The 20142-nt window shown below is 42.6% G+C and overlaps 1 protein-coding gene across 2 annotated transcripts in view; it reads right to left on the reverse strand.

The window, feature by feature from the left end:
• Nucleotides 1–2024: 2024 nt before the first annotated feature.
• The window catches only part of LOC122925685, a 129937-nt gene continuing 111819 nt past the window's right edge, over nucleotides 2025–20142 (reverse strand). For both annotated transcript variants that reach the window (XM_044277032.1, XM_044277031.1), the window contains 2 exons: nucleotides 12755–12777; nucleotides 2025–2399 (listed from right to left, as the gene is read on the reverse strand). In XM_044277032.1, coding sequence (XP_044132967.1) covers nucleotides 12769–12777 — 9 coding nt within the window. In that variant the 3' untranslated portion in view covers nucleotides 2025–2399; nucleotides 12755–12768. The remainder of the gene's footprint in view (nucleotides 2400–12754; nucleotides 12778–20142) is intronic.

Raw genomic sequence — 20142 nt, forward strand, 5'->3', positions numbered from 1 at the left:
TCTCTGCAGTACCCATTATAGTTAAAGGGGACGGCAGGCATTTTGTCTGCATACAATAGTGCTGGATCCAGTGAATTCCGGCAGGCTGTTCTCTGCTGGAAGAGCCTGCGAGAATCACTAACACTGTTGTGAAAGTAGCCTAATACAGCGCCATATACCTTGTACATCCAGTGATGTCTCCTTAGATGTACTGTAGACCTTCTCTGTCTTCATCTTCTCCTTTCAGACCAGACCACCATGATGATTTCTTTCAGCCATCTCTTCTCTCTGCAGAGTTTGACAGACAGACATCTTAGTTTCCTACCTTTCCAACATCCTCCAATCTTCTGAACACCCCATCCTGCCACCTCTAATACTGTGCCTGCTGTACCCCCCAATACTATACTGCAGAAACAGAAAAAAAAACCTGAAAATACTAGTACCAGATAGTGCCCCTTCAATAATATATATTAAAATAACTGCACCCAGGAAACAGTGTTCCCGACACTAATAGTGTAAACAAAATGTCCCCCAAAAATAATGATACAAAAAAATGTCCTGTTGTGTGACAGTAAAAAAAAAAACTCCTCTTAGTGCCCCCAGTAGAGCCAATGTCCCTATAGTGCCCTCATAATGTGTAAAACTCTTTTAGTGCCCCATAATTTGCATCAGTAAAATACTCCTATATAGTGCCCCCAGTAGATGCCCCCATAGTGCTCCTCCCCCGTACCATGGTGCCTGACATAATGCGACAGTATAAAATGCCCTATAGAGTGCCCCAAGTAGATGCCCTGATAATGCTTCTCTCCCCCCTTCCCCATAGAGCCCCCATAATGTATGCCAGTATAAAATGCCACTATAGTACTCATCCCCACCCCCATATTGCACACATAGTTTGTGCCAGTATAAAATGCCCCTTTATTATGCCCCTCAGCAGATTCCTCCATAGTGCTCCTCTCCCCCACTTCTCCATAGTGCCCACCATGTGTGACAGTATATAATAAGTATATAATGCCAATATATAGCGCCCCCAGTAGATGCCCTCATATGGCTCCTCTCCCCCCCATAGTGCCATAATTCTAATATATAGGGCTCCCAGTAGATGCCTCCATAGTGCTCCTCTCTCCTATGTGTGCCAGTAAATAATGCCCCCTAGTAGATGCCCCCATAGTGCTCCTCCCCCCAAGTGTGCCAGTAAACAATGCCCCTAGTAGATGCCTCCATAGTGCTCCTCTCCCCCATGTGTGCCACTAAATAACGTCCCCTAGTAGATGCCTTCATAGTGCTCCTCTCTCCCCATGTGTGCCAGTAAATAATGCCCCCAAGTAGCTGCCTCCATAGTGCTCTTCTATTCCCATGTGTGCCAGTAAATAATGCCCCTAGTAGATGCTCCTATAGTTCTCCCCCCATCTGTGCCAGTAAATAATTCTCCCTAGTAGATGCCTCCATAGTGCTCCTCTCCCCTCATGTGTGCCAGTATAATGCCTCCTAGTAGACGCCCCCATAGTGCTCCTCTCCCCCTTCCTCATTCTGGACAACAGCATAGTGTTGATAAAAAAATATATACTCATATACTTACCTCCATGACACTCTCAGTAAAGCAGTGGAGGCCTCTTCCGGCCTGTGTCCCGCGGTGTACAGCTCAGGCGGAGTGATAATGTCATTGCACTGCCTGCACCGGGCCTCTAGGCTGCAGGCCTAGTGCCTGCAGCCTACAAAAGGAACGGGTAAGGGAAACGCTTCTCCACTGCCCCACCGCAGCATCTATCTGTATTGCTGTCCTGTTGCTGTGTATTGCAAACAAAGTTTTTTAATGAATCGACCTTGGATCTATGATCTGAAGCTTGATTCACTCAAGCCTAGTGACAGCAATCATGTGCCTACTGACAACAATAATAAAGAGAGTTGAATGGCACTCCTCGATTAAGAAGGTGGTGCTCAGTGGTAAAGGTAGATTCCAGTAGATTCAGAAAACCACGGCACTCACTGGTTACGTTATATAAACATTACATTTTTATCCATCCACAAAACATTATTTGCAGCCACTGGCCAACGTTTAGGTCTAACCTAGACCTTGTTCACGGCCTGGGATATACATGAAAAAAGGAAAACATTGACAAATATCAAAGGAAATTCATAAAAGGGGATAACAAGTCATATGATCTAGAAAGTGGAAATGGTGGCATAAACATAGAATATTCGTAAGAGAACATGATTTATACGTAACAAGAGGATGTTGCAAGGAGACATGATGTAGTACAATATTAGGGTTATACGTTATAGTGATATATTATAGTAATATAATGGGGTGTCCCAGGGGGCTCCACTTGAGACGGTCTTCAGCTGGATGTAGGGAATATGATGGGAAGTCCTAGACTTGCTGCAAGATTAGATGAGTTTCCGGGATAAGAAGTCCAGATCTGTACACAGAATAGACATGCCGCAAGATTAGGTAGCTTTCTAGGAAAACGAGTCTAGATCTATACATAGTATGTCATCTAGTCTTGTATAACCAATACATTTGTTATAATCAGCACATTTGTAAATAGGTGGGAGGAAAAGCATTTAAGAATTTAAGATGTAAAATGGTATGTATAGATTGTGAGAAGGGGAGGGGGAGGGGGAGGAGGCAGGAGCGCCTGGTGCATGCTAACCTAGTGTATAGTGTGTTAGTGGCAAGAACAGAGATAAAAGATATAAATAGATGCGTTGGTGATCAGTTGGTACATACCATAGTCTTAGTAGCATGTAGAGTGCAGGATGGCGTGTGCGTGCCATTACACTGCCTGGATATTTATGGGAGTAATGCTGGGTGTGAATCGCTATGTGTTTGTTGTCATTGTGGGCAGGCACATGCGCAGTACGGCTGTCTGTGTCCAGAGAGGGAACTGGCAAGAAGCGGCTTATACAGGTCCTTCTCCAAAAATTAGCATATTGTGATAAAGTTCATTATTTTCTGTAATGTACTGATAAACATTAGACTTTCATATATTTTAGATTCATTACACACCAACTGAAGTAGTTCAAGCCTTTTATTGTTTTAATATTGATGATTTTGGCATACAGCTCATGAAAACCCAAATTTCCTATCTAAAAAAATTAGCATATTTCATCTGACCAATAAAAGAAAAGTGTTTTGAATACAAAAAAAAGTCAACCTTCAATTAATTATGTTCAGTTATGCACTCAATACTTGGTCGGGAATCATTTTGCAGAAATTACTGCTTCAATGTGGCGTGGCATGGAGGCAATCAGCCTGTGGCACTGCTGAGGTGTTATGGAGGCCCAGGATGCTTCGATAACAGCCTTAAGCTCATCCAGAGTGTTGGGTCTTGCGTCTCTCAACTTTCTCTTCCCAATATCCCACAGATTCTCTATGGGGTTCAGGTCAGGAGAGTTGGCAGGCCAATTGAGCACAGTAATACCATGGTCAGTAAACCATTTACCAGTGGTTTTGGCACTGTGAGCAGGTGCCAGGTCGTGCTGAAAAATGAAATCTTCATCTCCATAAAGCTTTTCAGCAGATGGAAGCATGAAGTGCTCCAAAATCTCCTGATAGCTAGCTGCATTGACCCTGCCCTTGATAAAACACAGTGGACCAACACCAGCAGCTGACATGGCACCCCAGACCATCACTGACTGTGGGTACTTGACACTGGACTTCAGGCATTTTGGCATTTCCCTCTCCCCAGTCTTCCTCCAGACTCTGGCACCTTGATTTCCGAATGACATGCAAAATTTGCTTTCATCCGAAAAAAGTACTTTGGACCACTGAGCAACAGTCCAGTGCTGCTTCTCTGTAGCCCAGGTCAGGCGCTTCTGCCGCTGTTTCTGGTTCAAAAGTGGCTTGACCTGGGGAATGCGGCACCTGTAGCCCATTTCCTGCACACGCCTGTACACGGTGGCTCTGGATGTTTCTACTCCAGACTCAGTCCACTGCTTCCGCAGGTCCCCCAAGGTCTGGAATCGGTCCTTCTCCACAATCTTCCTCAGGGTCCGGTCACCTCTTCTCGTTGTGCAGTGTTTTCTGCCACACTTTTTCCTTCCCACAGACTTCCCACTGAGGTGCCTTGATACAGCACTCTGGGAACAGCCTATTCGTTCAGAAATTTCTTTCTGTGTCTTACCCTCTTGCTTGAGGGTGTCAATCATGGCCTTCTGGACAGCAGTCAGGTCAGCAGTCTTACCCATGATTGCGGTTTTGAGTAATGAACCAGGCGGGTAGTTTTTAAAAGCCTCAGGAATCTTTTGCAGGTGTTTAGAGTTAATTAGTTGATTCAGATGATTAGGTTAATAGCTCGTTTAGAGAACCTTTTCATGATATGCTAATTTTTTTAGATAGGAATTTTGGGTTTTCATGAGCTGTATGCCAAAATCATCAATATTAAAACAATAAAAGGCTTGAACTACTTCAGTTGGTGTGTAATGAATCTAAAATATATGAAAGTCTAATGTTTATCAGTACATTACAGAAAATAATGAACTTTATCACAATATGCTAATTTTTTGAGAAGGACCTGTATGTGACTGTGAAAGCGATATTTGGACAGGGAGAACTAATTTGTATAAGATTATAATTAAGACGGAAATAATATATGATCACTTAGTAAGACTAGCAGACAGGTATATTTACTTTGACAGTAATAGGGAAAATTGTGGTTAAAGAAGAACCATGCAGTAGTATAATGCAGTAATATAAGGTAAGTCTTATCAAGCAGAGATGGCCTTGCGGTCCGCCCAGTGGTCGTTTCGCTGTGAACTTTGCTCGTTCGTGATTCGCCAAACATGTGAACATATGGCAATATTTGCATGCGCCATATTTTTTTGCATAGCGCCGAACTTTGACCCATGACACATCCATCAGGTGGGACAGGACAGCTAATTGAGACGTTTCAGCACATGCACACACCCCCAACCCTATAACAGAACGTGTAGCAGCCATTTTAAATTATGTGTTTTGCCAGTGTAGCTAGAGGTTGCATTTTGGAGCAGGGACAGTTAGGGACACCAAACACTAGCTAATAGGGCCACAAAAGTCCTTTTAAGGACTGGTATAGGTGTGCTATTGATAGGTGTGATATAGAGGGGTGTGATATACTTATAATATACTTTCTAACATAGAAATTATATTATAGTGTATTTGTATTGTGCAGCAGTTGTGTATGGTTCTGCTGCAATACCGCAGCTAGATAGAGGGACAAACGCTATTGGAGTAACTAATTGCAAAGGATATGATATACCTGTTGCTCCCCAAAAAACTGCTTGAGGACTGCAATATACCTTCTCCCACAAAATCCTGATTGAGGGGTGCTATATATCAGTTCCTGCCAAATGCTGATTGAGGGGTGCCATATACCTTCTTCCACAAAATACTGATTGAGGGGTGCCATATACCTGTTTCCGCCAAATACCGATTGAGGGGTGCTATTGCTATAGCTATATACCTTCTTTCACCAAATACTGATTGAGGGCTGCGATACACCTGCTTCCACAAAATACTGATTGAGGGGTGCCATATACCTGTTTCCGCCAAATACTGATTGAGGAGTGCCATAAACCTTCTTCCACAAAATACTGATTTGAGGGGTGCTATTACTATATACTTTTTTCCACCAAATACTGATTGAGAGCTGCAAAATACCTTCTTCCACAAATACTGTTTAGGCAGAGGGTCATTTAGAAGGCAGACCGTTCTGCAGGGATGGTAGGGGTCGCGCAGGTGCACCAGGCCGGAGCCTAAGTGGGAAGTTGGAGAAGGCGCGTGCGATAACTTCAAAGGGCGCACTAGAGTTGGTTGAGTGGCTCACTCAGCCTGCCGCTTCTGCACCCTCCTCATCCTCTGTATCTACACCAGCCTCACTCTCTTCTATGTGCACCCCAATGACCACCACCACCACCACCATAGTCCCTCCACTCGAGTCAGAGGAATTATTTTCCCATCCATTCCCAGACCCTACCATTCTTGGCATCTGATGAGGAAGAGGAGGTAGCAATGGCCGCCGCCCAGCGGTCTGACGACAGTGCCTAGGTCAGCCCAAGGAGGGTGGTCCCCGCTGTTGCTGCCTACTCAGAGATCTCTAATGTCAGTGTTGGTGAAGGTGACTATGATGACGTGTCTATGGAAGTCACGTGGGTTGCCACAAGAGAGGAAGAGGAGGGGAGTTCAGAGGGAGAAACAGAGCAGCAGATAGGGAAAAGAAGGAGGAGAAGCAAGCAGAACTCTTGCACTCCCAGGACGCCGGCACATGGCTCCGCAGTGTGGCCTTTTTTTAACGTGTCAGCTGCTGATAATAGTGTTGCCATTTGCAGCCTATGTTGTCAACGCATAAGTCGCGGTAAGCCCAACACCTAGAGACGATTGCCTTAAGGAGACACCTGGCCTCCCATCACCGAGCTCAGAGGGAGCAACGCCGTCAGAACCCACAAAGTCAGACTCCCGGCGCTACACGTCCAGCCACTTATCTTTCTCCTCTCTCCTCCCATTTGTTCTCCACTCCACCTTCCATCCTGCCGTCGTCGCGTTCATCGGGCACAAGGCAGGCTTCCGTGGCCCAAATGTTCGAGCATAAAAAAAGATGATTCTGGATAGTCCTCTTGCCTAATGGCTGACCGCTGGCTTGTCGAAACTGCGAGCCCGCCAACTACTGCCATATAAATTGGTGGACTCGGAGGCCTTTAGAAAATTTGTGGCCATTGGCACACCATAATGGAAGGTCCCCGGAAGGACATTTTTCTCCCAGAAGGGCATCCCTGAACTATATGGCCACGTTCAGCGGCAAGTTAATATATCTCTGGCACACAGTGTCGGTGTCAAGATACATCTGAACACAGTCACATGGACTAGCAAACACGGGCAGGGAAGGTACATAACTTTTACTGCCCACTGGGTGAACTTTGTGACAGCCATCAAGCATGTAACCCGTGGCACCTGTGTCGATTTGGTGTTGCCGCCACAGATTGCATGCAGGACTGCCTCATCATCTCCTCCTTCTACTCCATCCTCTGTCTCCTCCTTGTCTGACTCCTCCTTTTCCACTCTTCTGCTGTACCCCCCAAGCTCCCCAGAACCTATTCAACATGCCAGGTGAGACATTGCCATGCTGTGCTGCGGCTGTTGTGCCTGGAAGCCAAGAGCCACACCGGTCTTGCACTCCTTTCAGCTCTGCAGTCACAGGCCGATCAATGGCTAACCACATTCAGTTTGACAGTTGGTAAAGTTGTGTGTGACAATGGTGCCAATCTGCTGAGTGCGCTGACACAGGAGAAAATGACACACGTGCCGTGCATGGCACACATCCTGAACTTAGTCGGGCAGTGAATCATTGCCAAATACCCCGGGGCCCAGGACGTCTTGCGGCAGGCCAGGAAAATCTCTGGCCATTTTAGAAGATCTTACACGGCCATGCTCGCCTTGCTGATGTTCAGCGGCTACACCACTTGCCCGTCAGACGTCTGATTTGTGACTGCCCAACGTGCTGGAACTCCACCTTGTATATGCTTGATAGGCTGCTCCAGTAGAAACGTGCCGTTAACGACTACCTGTACGAACTCTGTGGCAGGACAGGATCTGGGGAGCTTGTTTTTTTTTTCACCGGCCAGTGGCTGCTCATGCGCGACGAATGCAGACTTCTGCGGCCATTTGATGAGATCACCAAACTGTTCAGTCACAGCCAGAGTGCCATCAGTGACGTTGTACCTTACACCTTATTTCTGGAACGTGCATTGTGTCATGTCATTGATCAAGCCGTCGAGGAGCAGGAGCTGGAAGATGAGGAAGTCGCAATGCTGAATGAATTCCTGGGGGGGGGGGCTACTCCATCTGAGACAAGTCAGCAGGAGTCTGAAGAGGAGTCAGAAGAGGATGGTGGCTAAGGGGAGAAGGAGGAGGAGGAGCAAGAAGAGCAGGCTTTAAACTTTTCGGGGATCCCTGGTGTTGTCCGTGGTTGGGGGGAGAAGACCGAGGATGACATTCTCATGGGCGCTTCCAATTTAGTGCAAATGGGGGCCTTCATGCTCCAGTGTTTGAAAAGGGACCCCCGTATAAAAAGCATAAAGGTTAAGGACCAATATTAGGTGGCAAGGTACTTAGGGAGAGTAGCAGCAGTGCTGAACTTTCTCCATTTATAGACAATTTGTCTTACCGTGGACTGATGAACAGCAAGGCTTTTGGAGATACTTTTATAACCCTTTCCAGCTTTATGCAAGTCAACAATTCTTAATCATAGGTCTTCTTTTTCTTTTTTTTCTTTAAAGTTTTATTGAATAAATCAGTACAATACAAAAATAGAGCAGAAGAGAAGTAAACAAACTCCTCTACTCTTATATATAAGAAAACGGAATACAGGTCTGTCAAATATCAAATATACAATAAGTATGATAAGCTGGCATCCAAGGGGTTAATCGGTATAGAATATCCCATGGAAAATACACTTTAGAAAAAGCACATTTAAGAACCAGGTGGCAATTATTGATCTAAAATGTCTGTTAAATTCCTTAGGTCTTAATGATACGTTCCATCCGAGACGGTCCCAAGCGGGAGCAGCAACACCGTCTGAGCAACTCAACGTCCATTAATCCAAGAAGGGTTAGGCGATAAGTGGATGGGAAGATAGATGGGGTAGGCCCTAGATGCTGTATATCTAAGGATAATGTTGATAGTGCTAATCTCTGTCTAATAGCCTCTAAAGGAAATCCATTGACTCCAGTTCTTTAGAAACTTATGATGAGATCTCAGTTCCCATGAGGATAACTCCTCTAATCGGTAAATTTGATCTATTTTCTGATACCATTGATCCAAAGAAGGAACCTCGGAGGATAACCATAGTGTAGGGATCAGCAATTTTGCAGCATTCACTAGATGTTTGAAAAGAAGTAGGTTAGGGGGGGAGGGGTTACGAGGATAAAGATTCAGGAGGGCAACTTCCGGAGACGGAGTAATATTGGAATTGCAAATCTTGTTACTGATTTGAAAAACCTTTTCCCACCAATTAAGTAAAATTGGGCAGGTCCACCATATGTGGATAAAAGCGCCCCTTTCTTTTGAGCATCTCCAACATGTGTCAGATGCTGTAACTGAATATAAGCATGTCTTGTCGGGGGTTTTATACCATCTTGTGATGATTTTATAGTTATTCTCCTGAATCCTGATGCCGGTATCCTCCGGTGAGAGACTTATATTTAGGTATTTTTCCCAAAGTCTTATGAAAGCAGGTGTTAGGGCTTCAGGAGGAGTTCTCAGCCTGTTGTACCATTGTGAGATCAGTTTATGTGGGGTGGAATCACGAGAGATAATATGTTCAAGCCAGGTACCAGGGCGTAACAATGTATGTAATTGTACGTTTTGTGACATGTATGCCCTTAAGAAATGAAGCCCATTAAAACTTGAGAGAGGGCTATTTAAGAGATCACATATCTCTTTTATGGAGAGTAGATTGCCTTCTTTGTATAAATCTATCAGTTTCAGATTAGACTGAGTAATTTCAGTGGGAAGGCTGCTATGTAAGGCCTGGGGGGCTAGGTGAAAAATATCCTCTATTTTGAGGACAGGAGATGGGAGTGGGGAGCTTAAGGATGATTTTTGTAAGGTGTACCACGCATTCAGAGTGGCTTTCATAACTGGAGTAATATTAGGATGGAGGTGCAGTGGAGACATGCGTCCCAGTAGAGCCGCTCTGAACGGAAGTTCCAACAAGGACTCTTCCATTGGGACCCAAGATTTCTGCTTGGGGGCCGTTAACCAGTCTACTACTCTAGTGAGTAAAATAGCTCTGCCGTAGAGTTCAGGGTCTGGTAAAGCTATTCCTCCCCTCTCTCTCGGATAAGACAAAGATTTGTAAGACGTTCTGGCCTTTTTCTTATTCCATATAAAGGAACGAAAAATGGACTTGAGTTTAGAGTAATATGTGGAAGGGACGGGGATTGGTAAGGTTTGTTGGAGGTAGGTAAGTTTAGGGATGATGAGTGACATTAATATGTTTTTCCTCCCGAACCACGAGAGTATAGGGATATCAAGAGAAGTTAAATCTTCCGCCAATTTATTTTGGAGAGGGATATAGTTCAGGTTAAAGAGTTGATTGGGATCTGTACTCATTTTGATGCCTAGATAGGTTAGATAAGGAGAGGACCAGTTAAATGGCGTACATGCTTCTAGCTGACTTTTCAAAGACTTTTTAAGTCCTGTGGATATTATTAGTGATTTATTGTGATTCACCTTGAAATTAGAAAGTGATCCATATGTTTCAAAATGGTCATAAATTTTCGGGAGAGCCATTTCGGGGTTACTTATTATTAAAAGCAAGTCGTCCGCGAATGCGGCTACTTTGTGCTGTTGGTCTCCTAAATTTATTCCCAATATGTCAACATCCATCCGAATAGTCTGTAGAAGAGGTTCTAAGGCAAGAACAAACAGGAGGGGAGATAGAGGGCAGCCTTGCCGGGTGCCATTACTAATTCTAAAAGAATTTGACAGGGTATCATTGACCCTAACTGAGGCTGAGGCATGTTGATACATTGCTTTTATTGCTGCTATGAAGGGGAGGGGGAAATTACGAGATTGCAGCGCCGCATACATGAAGGACCAGTTGACTCTGTCAAATGCCTTCTCAGCATCTGTGCTGAGAAGGACCAAAGGTAGGCCTTTCCTCTTGACATAGTGTATAATGTTGAGGATACGAGCCGTGTTATCTTTCCCTTCTCTTTTTTCACGAAACCTACTTGGTCTCTGTGGATTAATGAGGGGAGAAATTTTGATAATCTGTTTGAGAGCATCTTAGCTAGAAGTTTTAAATCAATATTGAGAAGAGAGATGGGCCTATAGTTGGGACAAAGAGAATGGTCTTTACCTTCCTTGGGTATTAAGGTGATGTGAGCTTTGGTCATGTCCGTCGATAATGGTATACCCTGCAGGGCGCTATTGTATACTGGTATAAGATGTGGGATTAGTACTTCATGAAAAGACAAGTAGTAGGGTATAGGGAACCCATCCGGGCCTGGGCATTTCCCTTTGGGGGAGTTTTTAATGGCTTGTAGGAGTTAATCTGAATAAAATGGGGAAGCTAAGTGAGCTTTATCCTGTTCCGAGAGAGAGGAGAGGGCCAAACCACTAAATATGAAGTAAGAGATGGCGGGACCACTGTATCACCGGAGGAAGATTGCGTTGAATTAATATTATAGAGAGATTCGTAATAGTCTCTAAATAGTGAAGCAATTTTACTTGGTTCAAAGGTTAGAGCACCCTCTGGAGTCTTTAGTTTATGTATGTAATTACTTAGTTTTCTACGTTTAAGTCTGGACATCATATATCGAGAAGCTTTATTTCCGTGGGCAAATATTTTATATTGTGAATGTAGGTAAAGTTTGGCAGAGGCCGTGTTTAACAGATTTTTGATGGCAGCCCTACATGAAGAAAGTTCCATTAAGTGTGATTCTAATTGGGATTTTTTGTGGGCACTCTCCAGGTGACTAATTTTTTCATAGAGGGCGTCTAACTGTTTTTGTCTCTCTTTTTTGAGATGGGCCCCTAAACTGATACAGTGGCCCCTTATAAATGCTTTATGGGCATCCCAAATTGTTTGAGGCGAAACCTCGGGGGTACAGTTTGTTTTAAAATATTCTTCAAATCGTAGGTCTTCTGAGAGCTCTTTTGTGTGAGGCATCATTCACATCAGGCAATGCTTCTTGTGAAAAACAAACCCATAACTGGTGTGTGTTTTTTATAGGGCAGGGCAGCTGTAACCAACACCTCCAATCTCATCTCATTGATTGGACTCCAGTTGGCTGACACCTCACTCCAATTAGCTCTTGGAGATGTCATTGGTCTAGGGGTTCACATACTTTTTCCACCTGCACTGTGAATATTTACGTGGGGTGTTCAATAAAAACATGGTAATATTTAATTATTTGTGTGTTATTAGTTTAAGCAGACTGTGATTGTCTATTGTTGTGACTTAGATGAAGATCGGATCACATTTTATGACCAATTTGTGCAGAAATTCATATCATTCCCAAGGGTTCACATACTTTTTCTTGCAACTAATATCTTTATGTTATATAGATTCTAGTGTATTATGCTGTGTCCTGTATTTACCAGTAGAAAATGATCCTTGGGAAACACAGTCCTCATCCCTGACTACCAGGACCAGGTAGCGCTCTGTTAGTACATGGCGGCCTCCCCTCTCCGCCACGCTGCTCCACTGTGTTCTTATTCTGACACCAGGGCTGGGTTCACATCCTATTTTTGCCATCCATTTAATGCATTCCAAAAATGTATGCGTTAACAGATGCCTCTGACTGGTGCAGTACTGTGGTGTCCGTTCACCATATAGTTCCATGGCAGGAAAAAACAATTTGTTAACGTATGCATTTTTTTAAATGAACTCCGCAGTTTAAAAAAACATGGAGTGCTGCACATTTGTATACATCAAACTGATAGCAAATAAAAAATTTCTAGGCTCCAGTAGGGCACATTTTTGAGAGTTTCCCTTTAAGACTCCTAAAAATGGCCCCTCATTAAAATACATATTTTTTGTTGGAATTTTTGCCAATGATCCCCCTCTAGTATATGACTGTCCATGTTGTGGGACTATTTGTGTACTTCTAGTAAGTGTTTGCGGACTGCAAATATGACCTGAAGGTTTTTCAGGTTCGCCTGCCATTAAAGTGAATGGGCCCGTCACGAACATTTGATCGCGGCCAATGTTCATCCATCACTATTATGAAGTTATTATATCAAAAACATGCAGTTAGTCACTAATCTATGGGCAGAGCGAGATACTACCTGTCTGACAGGAATCATTTCGTCTGTGAAAAATAAGGATAAATACAATTATTATTCATGGAAAATCATTTTGAGATCATACAAGAAATATTGACATGCATGTTGATTCAAACATATATAATACAGGAATCCTATAGTGTACATGGTCATGTGATACAGAAAACAAAGTCTCTATTTAGCCCTATTGGTGCCAGGGTGTTGAGTTCAAAGATCCAAAATTTCCTTCACGTTTTTGCCAGTGGTATTTGCTCTAAGATTTGACATTTGAGTTGATTGACTTGGTGCTTAGTGGAGATGAAGTGGTATGGAATGGGTAGTTCCGTTTTCTGACAACAGATGTCCGATTTAGAGATGCGGTCCCGTACACATTAGGTTTTACTCACATATGCGAGGCCGCATGGGCAGCGGATTAAGTAGATCACATAGGATGAGCTGCATGTATAGAAGCTCTTTCCATGGTAGATTTTGCCTGAATGGGGTGGACAATTTTATTGCCTTTGATGACGTTTGTGCACTGTGTGCAATTGAGGCATGGATAGATTCCTGATTTAACGGGTGCCAGTGTTGATTGTTTAGATTAGACAAGGGTTTGAGAGAACCGATATCTGCCTTAACTAGTTTATCTTTAAGATTTTGTGGCCTTTTGTAGCACATTCTGATGGGATTTGTTTTTATAGTTTGAATTCATGGTATCATTGGTTGGTAATGGACGACCAAGGAAAGACGGGGCAAGAAAGTGTCGTTGGTCAGAGGTAATGTAGATGAAGGAGGGGACTGTTCTCTTTTGAGTAAGGAAAATGGAAAGCCTCTATATAGACATTTTTCTGACATTTCCTCTAGGTGTTGATTGCGGAGAGTGGGGTCACTAACTTTTCTGGTCACTCTTTGAAATTTGGACCTAGATAGCGATTTCTTTGTGGTGTGTGGGTGACAGCTTGAGTAAGTGAACAAGGGTGTTGCGATCTGTTGGGTTTTCTGTGTAGATCGGTAGTCAGTGTGCCATGGGTTGTTTTGATAACAACTGTGTCCAAAAAGCTGATGGAATGTAAATCAGTTTGTGATGTGAATTGTAGGTCCTGATCAATTCCATTTACGTAGGAGAGAAATTCCAAGAACGAATTTTGGTCGCCCTTCCAGATACAAAATATGTCATCAATATAGCTCTGCCACATTGTGGCATGTGTTTGGAACAAATTCTTTGGATAAATCCAATCCTCTTCAAACTAAATTCGTTAGTGTAAGGGGGTGCTACATTGGCGTCCATAGTGGTCCCTTTCTTTTGGATATAGAAATTGTCTCCAAACATAAAGAAATTGTGTCATAGTACAACATGTAGTAATTTTTTATTTTTTATTTTATTTTGGGAAAAGGGGGGTGATTTAAATATTTATTTTTTTATAAAATTTTTGTAACTTTTTTTTACAACTTTTTTAAGGTTCCCATAGGGAATTATAACATGCAATCATCTGATTGCTATTAACATAGACTCCAATGCACTTGCATTAAAGTCTATGATGATTTCACTACTTTCCTATTACAGACAAGGAAATACTATGCAGCAGCCTTGTGTCATTCATAAAGACACGGGCTACTGCATGCATGCTACGGCTCCTTCGATCGCCACAAGGGGAGCCGGAGCACAATCGAAAGTGCGCACTTTCGGTTTCAGTGCGCTCAGATGCCGTGGTCAGGATTGACCACGGCCTCTGAAGGGTTAAAAGTCTGCGATCGACATTAATGCCAGTTGCGGACATGAGCCACGGGTGTCTGCTAAAAGAAGCAGGCGGCCACCCGCGGCTATGGCGCCCACAGCGGGCAGGAGCATGGGTCATCTTTAAACACCCGCCCAGCGCCGTACATGCACAGTGCTGGGTATGAAAGGGTTTAAAGGGGTTGTCCATCTATGCATTGTCCAGCCATTTTCAGGAGGTAGGTGTTATTGACAATGAGATGTGTTACATTCAAAAAGTTGATATTGCTGTTAATTTTAATTTAAAGTTGTTGTTATTAAAGTTGTTGTTATTAATAATAACCCTAATAATAAGAAAGTATGGAATGTCACATAGATAACCCCCCCCCACACACACACACATATTAAGAGAAAGTCATCTAAGTAACAACCATAATACTGAATGCTATTTAAAAAATGTATTCTGCATATTAAAGATAAACTGTTTTTCCCGCCTAAAAAATGTATTCTGTATATTAAAGATAAACAGTTTTTCCCGCCATAAAAAGTTTGGCTAAAGATAGGAAAAACTTGTCACCCATACTCACTGCATGTCCCTAAGGACAATTCTCTATTAATGAGGACCTGTCACCACAAAATGCAATGCAATCTGCAAGAAGCATGTTACAGATGTTATGAATCAGTGAGCGTGAACCCACTGTGCCAACTAACTGGTTTGGCATAGTGCCCTAAGGGCATTATTCCGGCACCCCCTGGTATTAACCCTTTAAACCCTGTACAGGAATCTGGCCTTCGATGCAGAGAAGCAATGGACCACAACATTGTGGGATAGTCCCGGTGCAGTTGGCCACTGACCCACTGAGATCAGGATACACAAAACACACCAAAACTGCAGGAAAACCACAAGAACATTCTCAACAATCACTAAGGCTTAAGTTTAGTATAATAGATCTGGATTGTACAATGGTAGAGTAGATGATTGGAAACACAACAGGCAAGCTGGGTGGTAGTGAAGACACAATCAGGACAGGCAGGCTGGGTACATGAAAGGAACTCAAACAAGGCAGATGGACAAGGTTAAACTTAAATATGAACAGTACAGGGCTGGAGCCCAGACAGGAACAATTAAAGGATAAATGCAGGCAAAGCACAGGAGAATCACAGGAGCACTAGACTTCAACACTTTTGCTGGTCACCATAAAACTTAAGCTCAGGCACCCTCGCATGGGCACTTTCTTCCTAAGGGGACAGAGGCTGGAGTACTAGACAGAAACATGGAGACAGCAGCATGGTGCGTAGCTTGGCGTCCTTGTCCACAGGGTAGAGCAGGGATGAGCAGGCCAGTGGCAGCCATGGGCAGCTATCTTAACGATAGAGCAGGAGAAGCTGAGCAGATTGACATATCGTTTTGTGAGAAAAGGTTCAGCACAACTTGTAAAGTATAGATTTAAATCTCTGCTCTTTCTGAGCTTAGTAACTATATAGGTTGTCTTTATCAGTGAATGAGAGCATTTTCTGTGTGAGTGTGTATACATATATAGCTGTTGGGCTCAGAAAGAGCAGAGATTTAAATGTAAAAATAACATTTTTTACCTAATCTTTTCCCACCAAACTATATGTGAATCAACTCAGCTCCTTTTGCTCTATAACATGCTGCCTAAAGATTGCTCTGCATTTTCAAGGTGACAGGTTCCTTCTAAAAGTCAAATAGTTATGTTGCAACAGATAACTTACCAACATGATACACTTTTGACCAAGCTGGTAGGTTAACTATTAAAACACAAATTTGGTCAGTAGCACATACAGTATATAAGGCCTCTTGCACACGAACGTATTTGTTCCATTCCAAGCATTGGTGACCACAATTTGCGGTCCCCAATGCACGGGCAACATTTGTGCGGCAGCCGGGACAAATCCAGACTAATTCAACTTGAATATGTCCGCGATTCGTCCGTTCCGCAAAAAGATAGAACAAGTTCTATCTTTTTGTGGAACGGAAGCACGGAACGGAACACCACAGAAACACTCCGTAGTGCTTACTTTCCGTGGTTCCGTTCCTGCCGCACCGCATCTCTGGAATTGCTGACCCATTAAAGTGAATGAGTCCGCATCTGTGATTCTGGTCCGCAATATAGCCACGGGGGCACACGGTCGTGTGCAAGAGGCCTAAAGATAATTTTGGGTTTTACCAAAACTCTATCCATTTTCTAGAACTATCTGTGGCAAATATCACTGCTACTATGCTAAGAATTGCAAAGAAATGTAGGTGGTGTACAGCTGTAAACCATGGTCTCTCTAATATTTAAATATGTCATTGATCCATTCAATGAAATATCTCTTCTCTTCATACTTTCATAAAAAAACAGGCGATAATATCCACCAATAGACTTGAATATGTAATTTTGTCTCTGAATGAAAGCGAAATATTTTTGTCCGTAAAAGTGTATACTTTTAGTGTGAAAGTATATTGCTATTGCTAACATCATGCTCCTCAAGCCATATAAAGGTTAATGATGTTCTTCTCCATATGAGATCTACTAATGTGTAATGAACCATTCATGGTACATTGAATACATCATCCAGTAAATCAGATGGATAGTCTTAGTCCTTTTCAAGTTAAAAGAAGGCAGCTGTGATGAAAGGACAGCTAGCCAGTAGTTGCCCGTAGTTAAGTACTTGTACTTGTAATTAGAATCAAGAAACCTTCATGTACTTGATGCCGGGCTTGTTAGAAAATGCAACTATTCAGTGCCATTATTAAGAGTCAGTAATGTCAATATAATTATTAACTCTAACTCTTTAAATCTTTACACTTAACACTTCACAATATACAGTTGCAAGAAAAAGTATGTGAACCCTTTGGAATGATATGGATTTCTGCACCAATTGATCATAAAATGTGATCTTATCTTCATCTAAGTCACAACAATAGACAATCACAGTCTCAATTAAATGTTACCATGTTTTTATTGAACACACCATGTAAACATTCACAGTGCAGGTGGAAAAAGTATGTGAACCCTTGGATTTAATAACTGGTTGAACCTCCTTTGGCAGCAATAACTTCAACCAAATGTTTCCTGTAGTTGCAGATCAGACGTGCACAACTGTCAGGAGTAATTCTTGACCTTTCCACTTTACAAAACTGTTTCAGTTCAGCAATATTCTTGGGATGTCTGGTGTGAATCGCCACAGCATCTCAATCGGGTTGAGGTCAGGACTCTGACTGGGCCACTCCAGAAGGCGTATTTTCTTCTGTTTAAGCCATTCTGTTGTTAATTTACTTCTATGCTTTGGGTCGTTGTCCTGTTGTAACACCCATCTTCTGTTGAGCTTCAGCTAGTGGACAGATGGCCTTAAGTAATCCCGCAAAATGTCTTGATAAACTTGGGAATTCATTTTTCCTTCGATGATAGCAATCCGTCCAGGCCCTGATGCAGCAAAGCAGCCCCAAACCATGATGCCCCCACCACCATACTTCCCAGTTGGGATAAGGTTTTGATCTTGTTGTGCTGTGCCTCTTTTTCTCCACACATAGTGTTATGTGTTTCTTCCAAACAACTCAACTTTGGTTTCATCTGTCCACAGAATATTTTCCCAGTACTGCTGTGGAACATCCAGGTGCTCTTGTGCAAACTGTAAACATGCAGCAATGTTTTTTTTTTGGACAGCAGTGGCTTCCTCTGTGGTATCCTCCCATGAAATCCATTCTTGTTTAGTGTTTTACGTATCGTAGATTCGCTAACAGGGATGTTAGCATATGCCAAAGACTTTTGTAAGTCTTTAGCTGACACTCTAGGATTCTTCTTCACCTCATTGAGCAGTCTGCGCTGTGCTCTTGCAGTCATCTTTACAGGACGGCCACTCCTAGGGAGAGTAGCAGCAGTGCTGAACGTTCTCCATTTATAGACAAATTGTCTTACCGTGGACTGATGAACAGCAAGGCTTTTGGAGATACTTTTATAACCCTTTCCAGCTTTATGCAAGTCAACAATTCTTAATTGGAGGTCTTCTGAGAGCTTTTCTTGTGAAAAGCAAACCCAGAACTGGTGTGTGTTTTTTTATAGGGCAGGGCAGCTGTAACCAACACCTCCAATCTCATCTCATTGATTGGACTCCAGTTGGCTGACACCTTACTCCAATTAGCTCTTGGAGATGTCATTAGTCTAGGGGTTTACATACTTTTTCCACCTGCACTGTGAATGTTTACATGGTGTGTTTAATAAAAACATGGTAACATTTAATTCTTTGTGTGTTATTAGTTTAAGCAGACTGTTATTGTCTATTGTTGTGACTTAGATGAAGATCAGATCACATTTTATGACCAATTTGTGCAGAAATCCATATCATTTTAAAGGGTTCACATACTTTTTCTTGCAACTGTATATAGGTCATGGTCATAAGGGTCAAGTAGCCAGTCTACCCTACCAGTTTAATCGTTTTCTTAACTAGCTATACAAGATCAAATATACAGACAATGAACATTTTTCTTCTAGGTGCATTTTATGTATATAAAACAATGGAGGGATAAAAAAGGATTCATATTCCAGCATTTCAGCCTCCATGGATTTGCAACATATATGTGAACAAGGTAAATTTTCCCTTATTCTTTGTTCTCTATATGGACATATAGCCATATTTACTCAGTAGGCCTCATATTTGAGTTATTAGTGTTATTTTTTCTGGTTAAGAGATTGAAACTGAAGTATCAAGAGCTATGATAATGTATAACTGTATGGTAATATGTAGAATACAGTCTGTAAAATAATTTAACAGAAAAAATTATAATTTATCTCTAAAAAAGATAAAATATTAAACAGAATTAAGAATATGAAAATACTTAAATATTAATGTAGTGTCCCACTAAGTAAATGTGGGCACTACACAAGGGTCAATTGGGCCACGTTGTTCCCACCTCCTGCGGGACAGGGTCACTGTAATTTTATATAATGTTTTTATGTGTATTTTTCCCTGTTATCTGTGTACCAGGCCTGTTAGGGTGTAGTTCCTCCTCCTAGACAGTAGAGGGAGCTAGGGAACCCCTAGTATAAATAGTCAGGTCCTGTTAAGGGAAGTCTGTGTAGAGTCAGAGGTCAGTGTGTACTTTAGCTAGGCATCATCTGAAGTGGCGCTTCTGACATGCAGCTAGATAGCCCAGGCTCCTAGCTTGCCACCAGGAGAAGAATTGCCTCCTGAGAGAAACTAAGTTCCTACAAAGTACAGTGCAGAGCAGAAGTGATTCCAGCCGACCCAGAGAGCTGAAGGGCAGAAGGATCTATTTAAAGAAAAGAGACATATACCTGAGGAAGTTTTCCCTAACCAACGATGAAGCCAGCAATAGGGCATACGGGCCTTGGGATAAAGACAGACAAGATTCTGAGGAAAGTGCAGCCTTATCTGTAAGTGTTTACCCCTCTGAGTATCTTGCAAGAACATTGTACCTGCCAATTGATGTAAAGTCTGCATGTTACTACCTCTTACATGTGGAACTTTGACCAAAGACTGTATTTAGTTAACTGTTTCAGTAAACAGAAGTTTTGGTTCACCACAACATCGTGTTCCTCAATTATTTCTACAACAAATCGGTGTGCCACCATTACCGGCACTGGCGTCACGAACTTAAAGGGATTTTGCCACCGGCACATTAAAAACCTGCAACATCCAGGGCACCTCACCTACCACCCGGCCTGGTTCTTAT

The sequence above is a fragment of the Bufo gargarizans genome, chromosome 2, assembly GCF_014858855.1.
Source record: "Bufo gargarizans isolate SCDJY-AF-19 chromosome 2, ASM1485885v1, whole genome shotgun sequence".
NCBI lineage: Eukaryota > Metazoa > Chordata > Amphibia > Anura > Bufonidae > Bufo > Bufo gargarizans.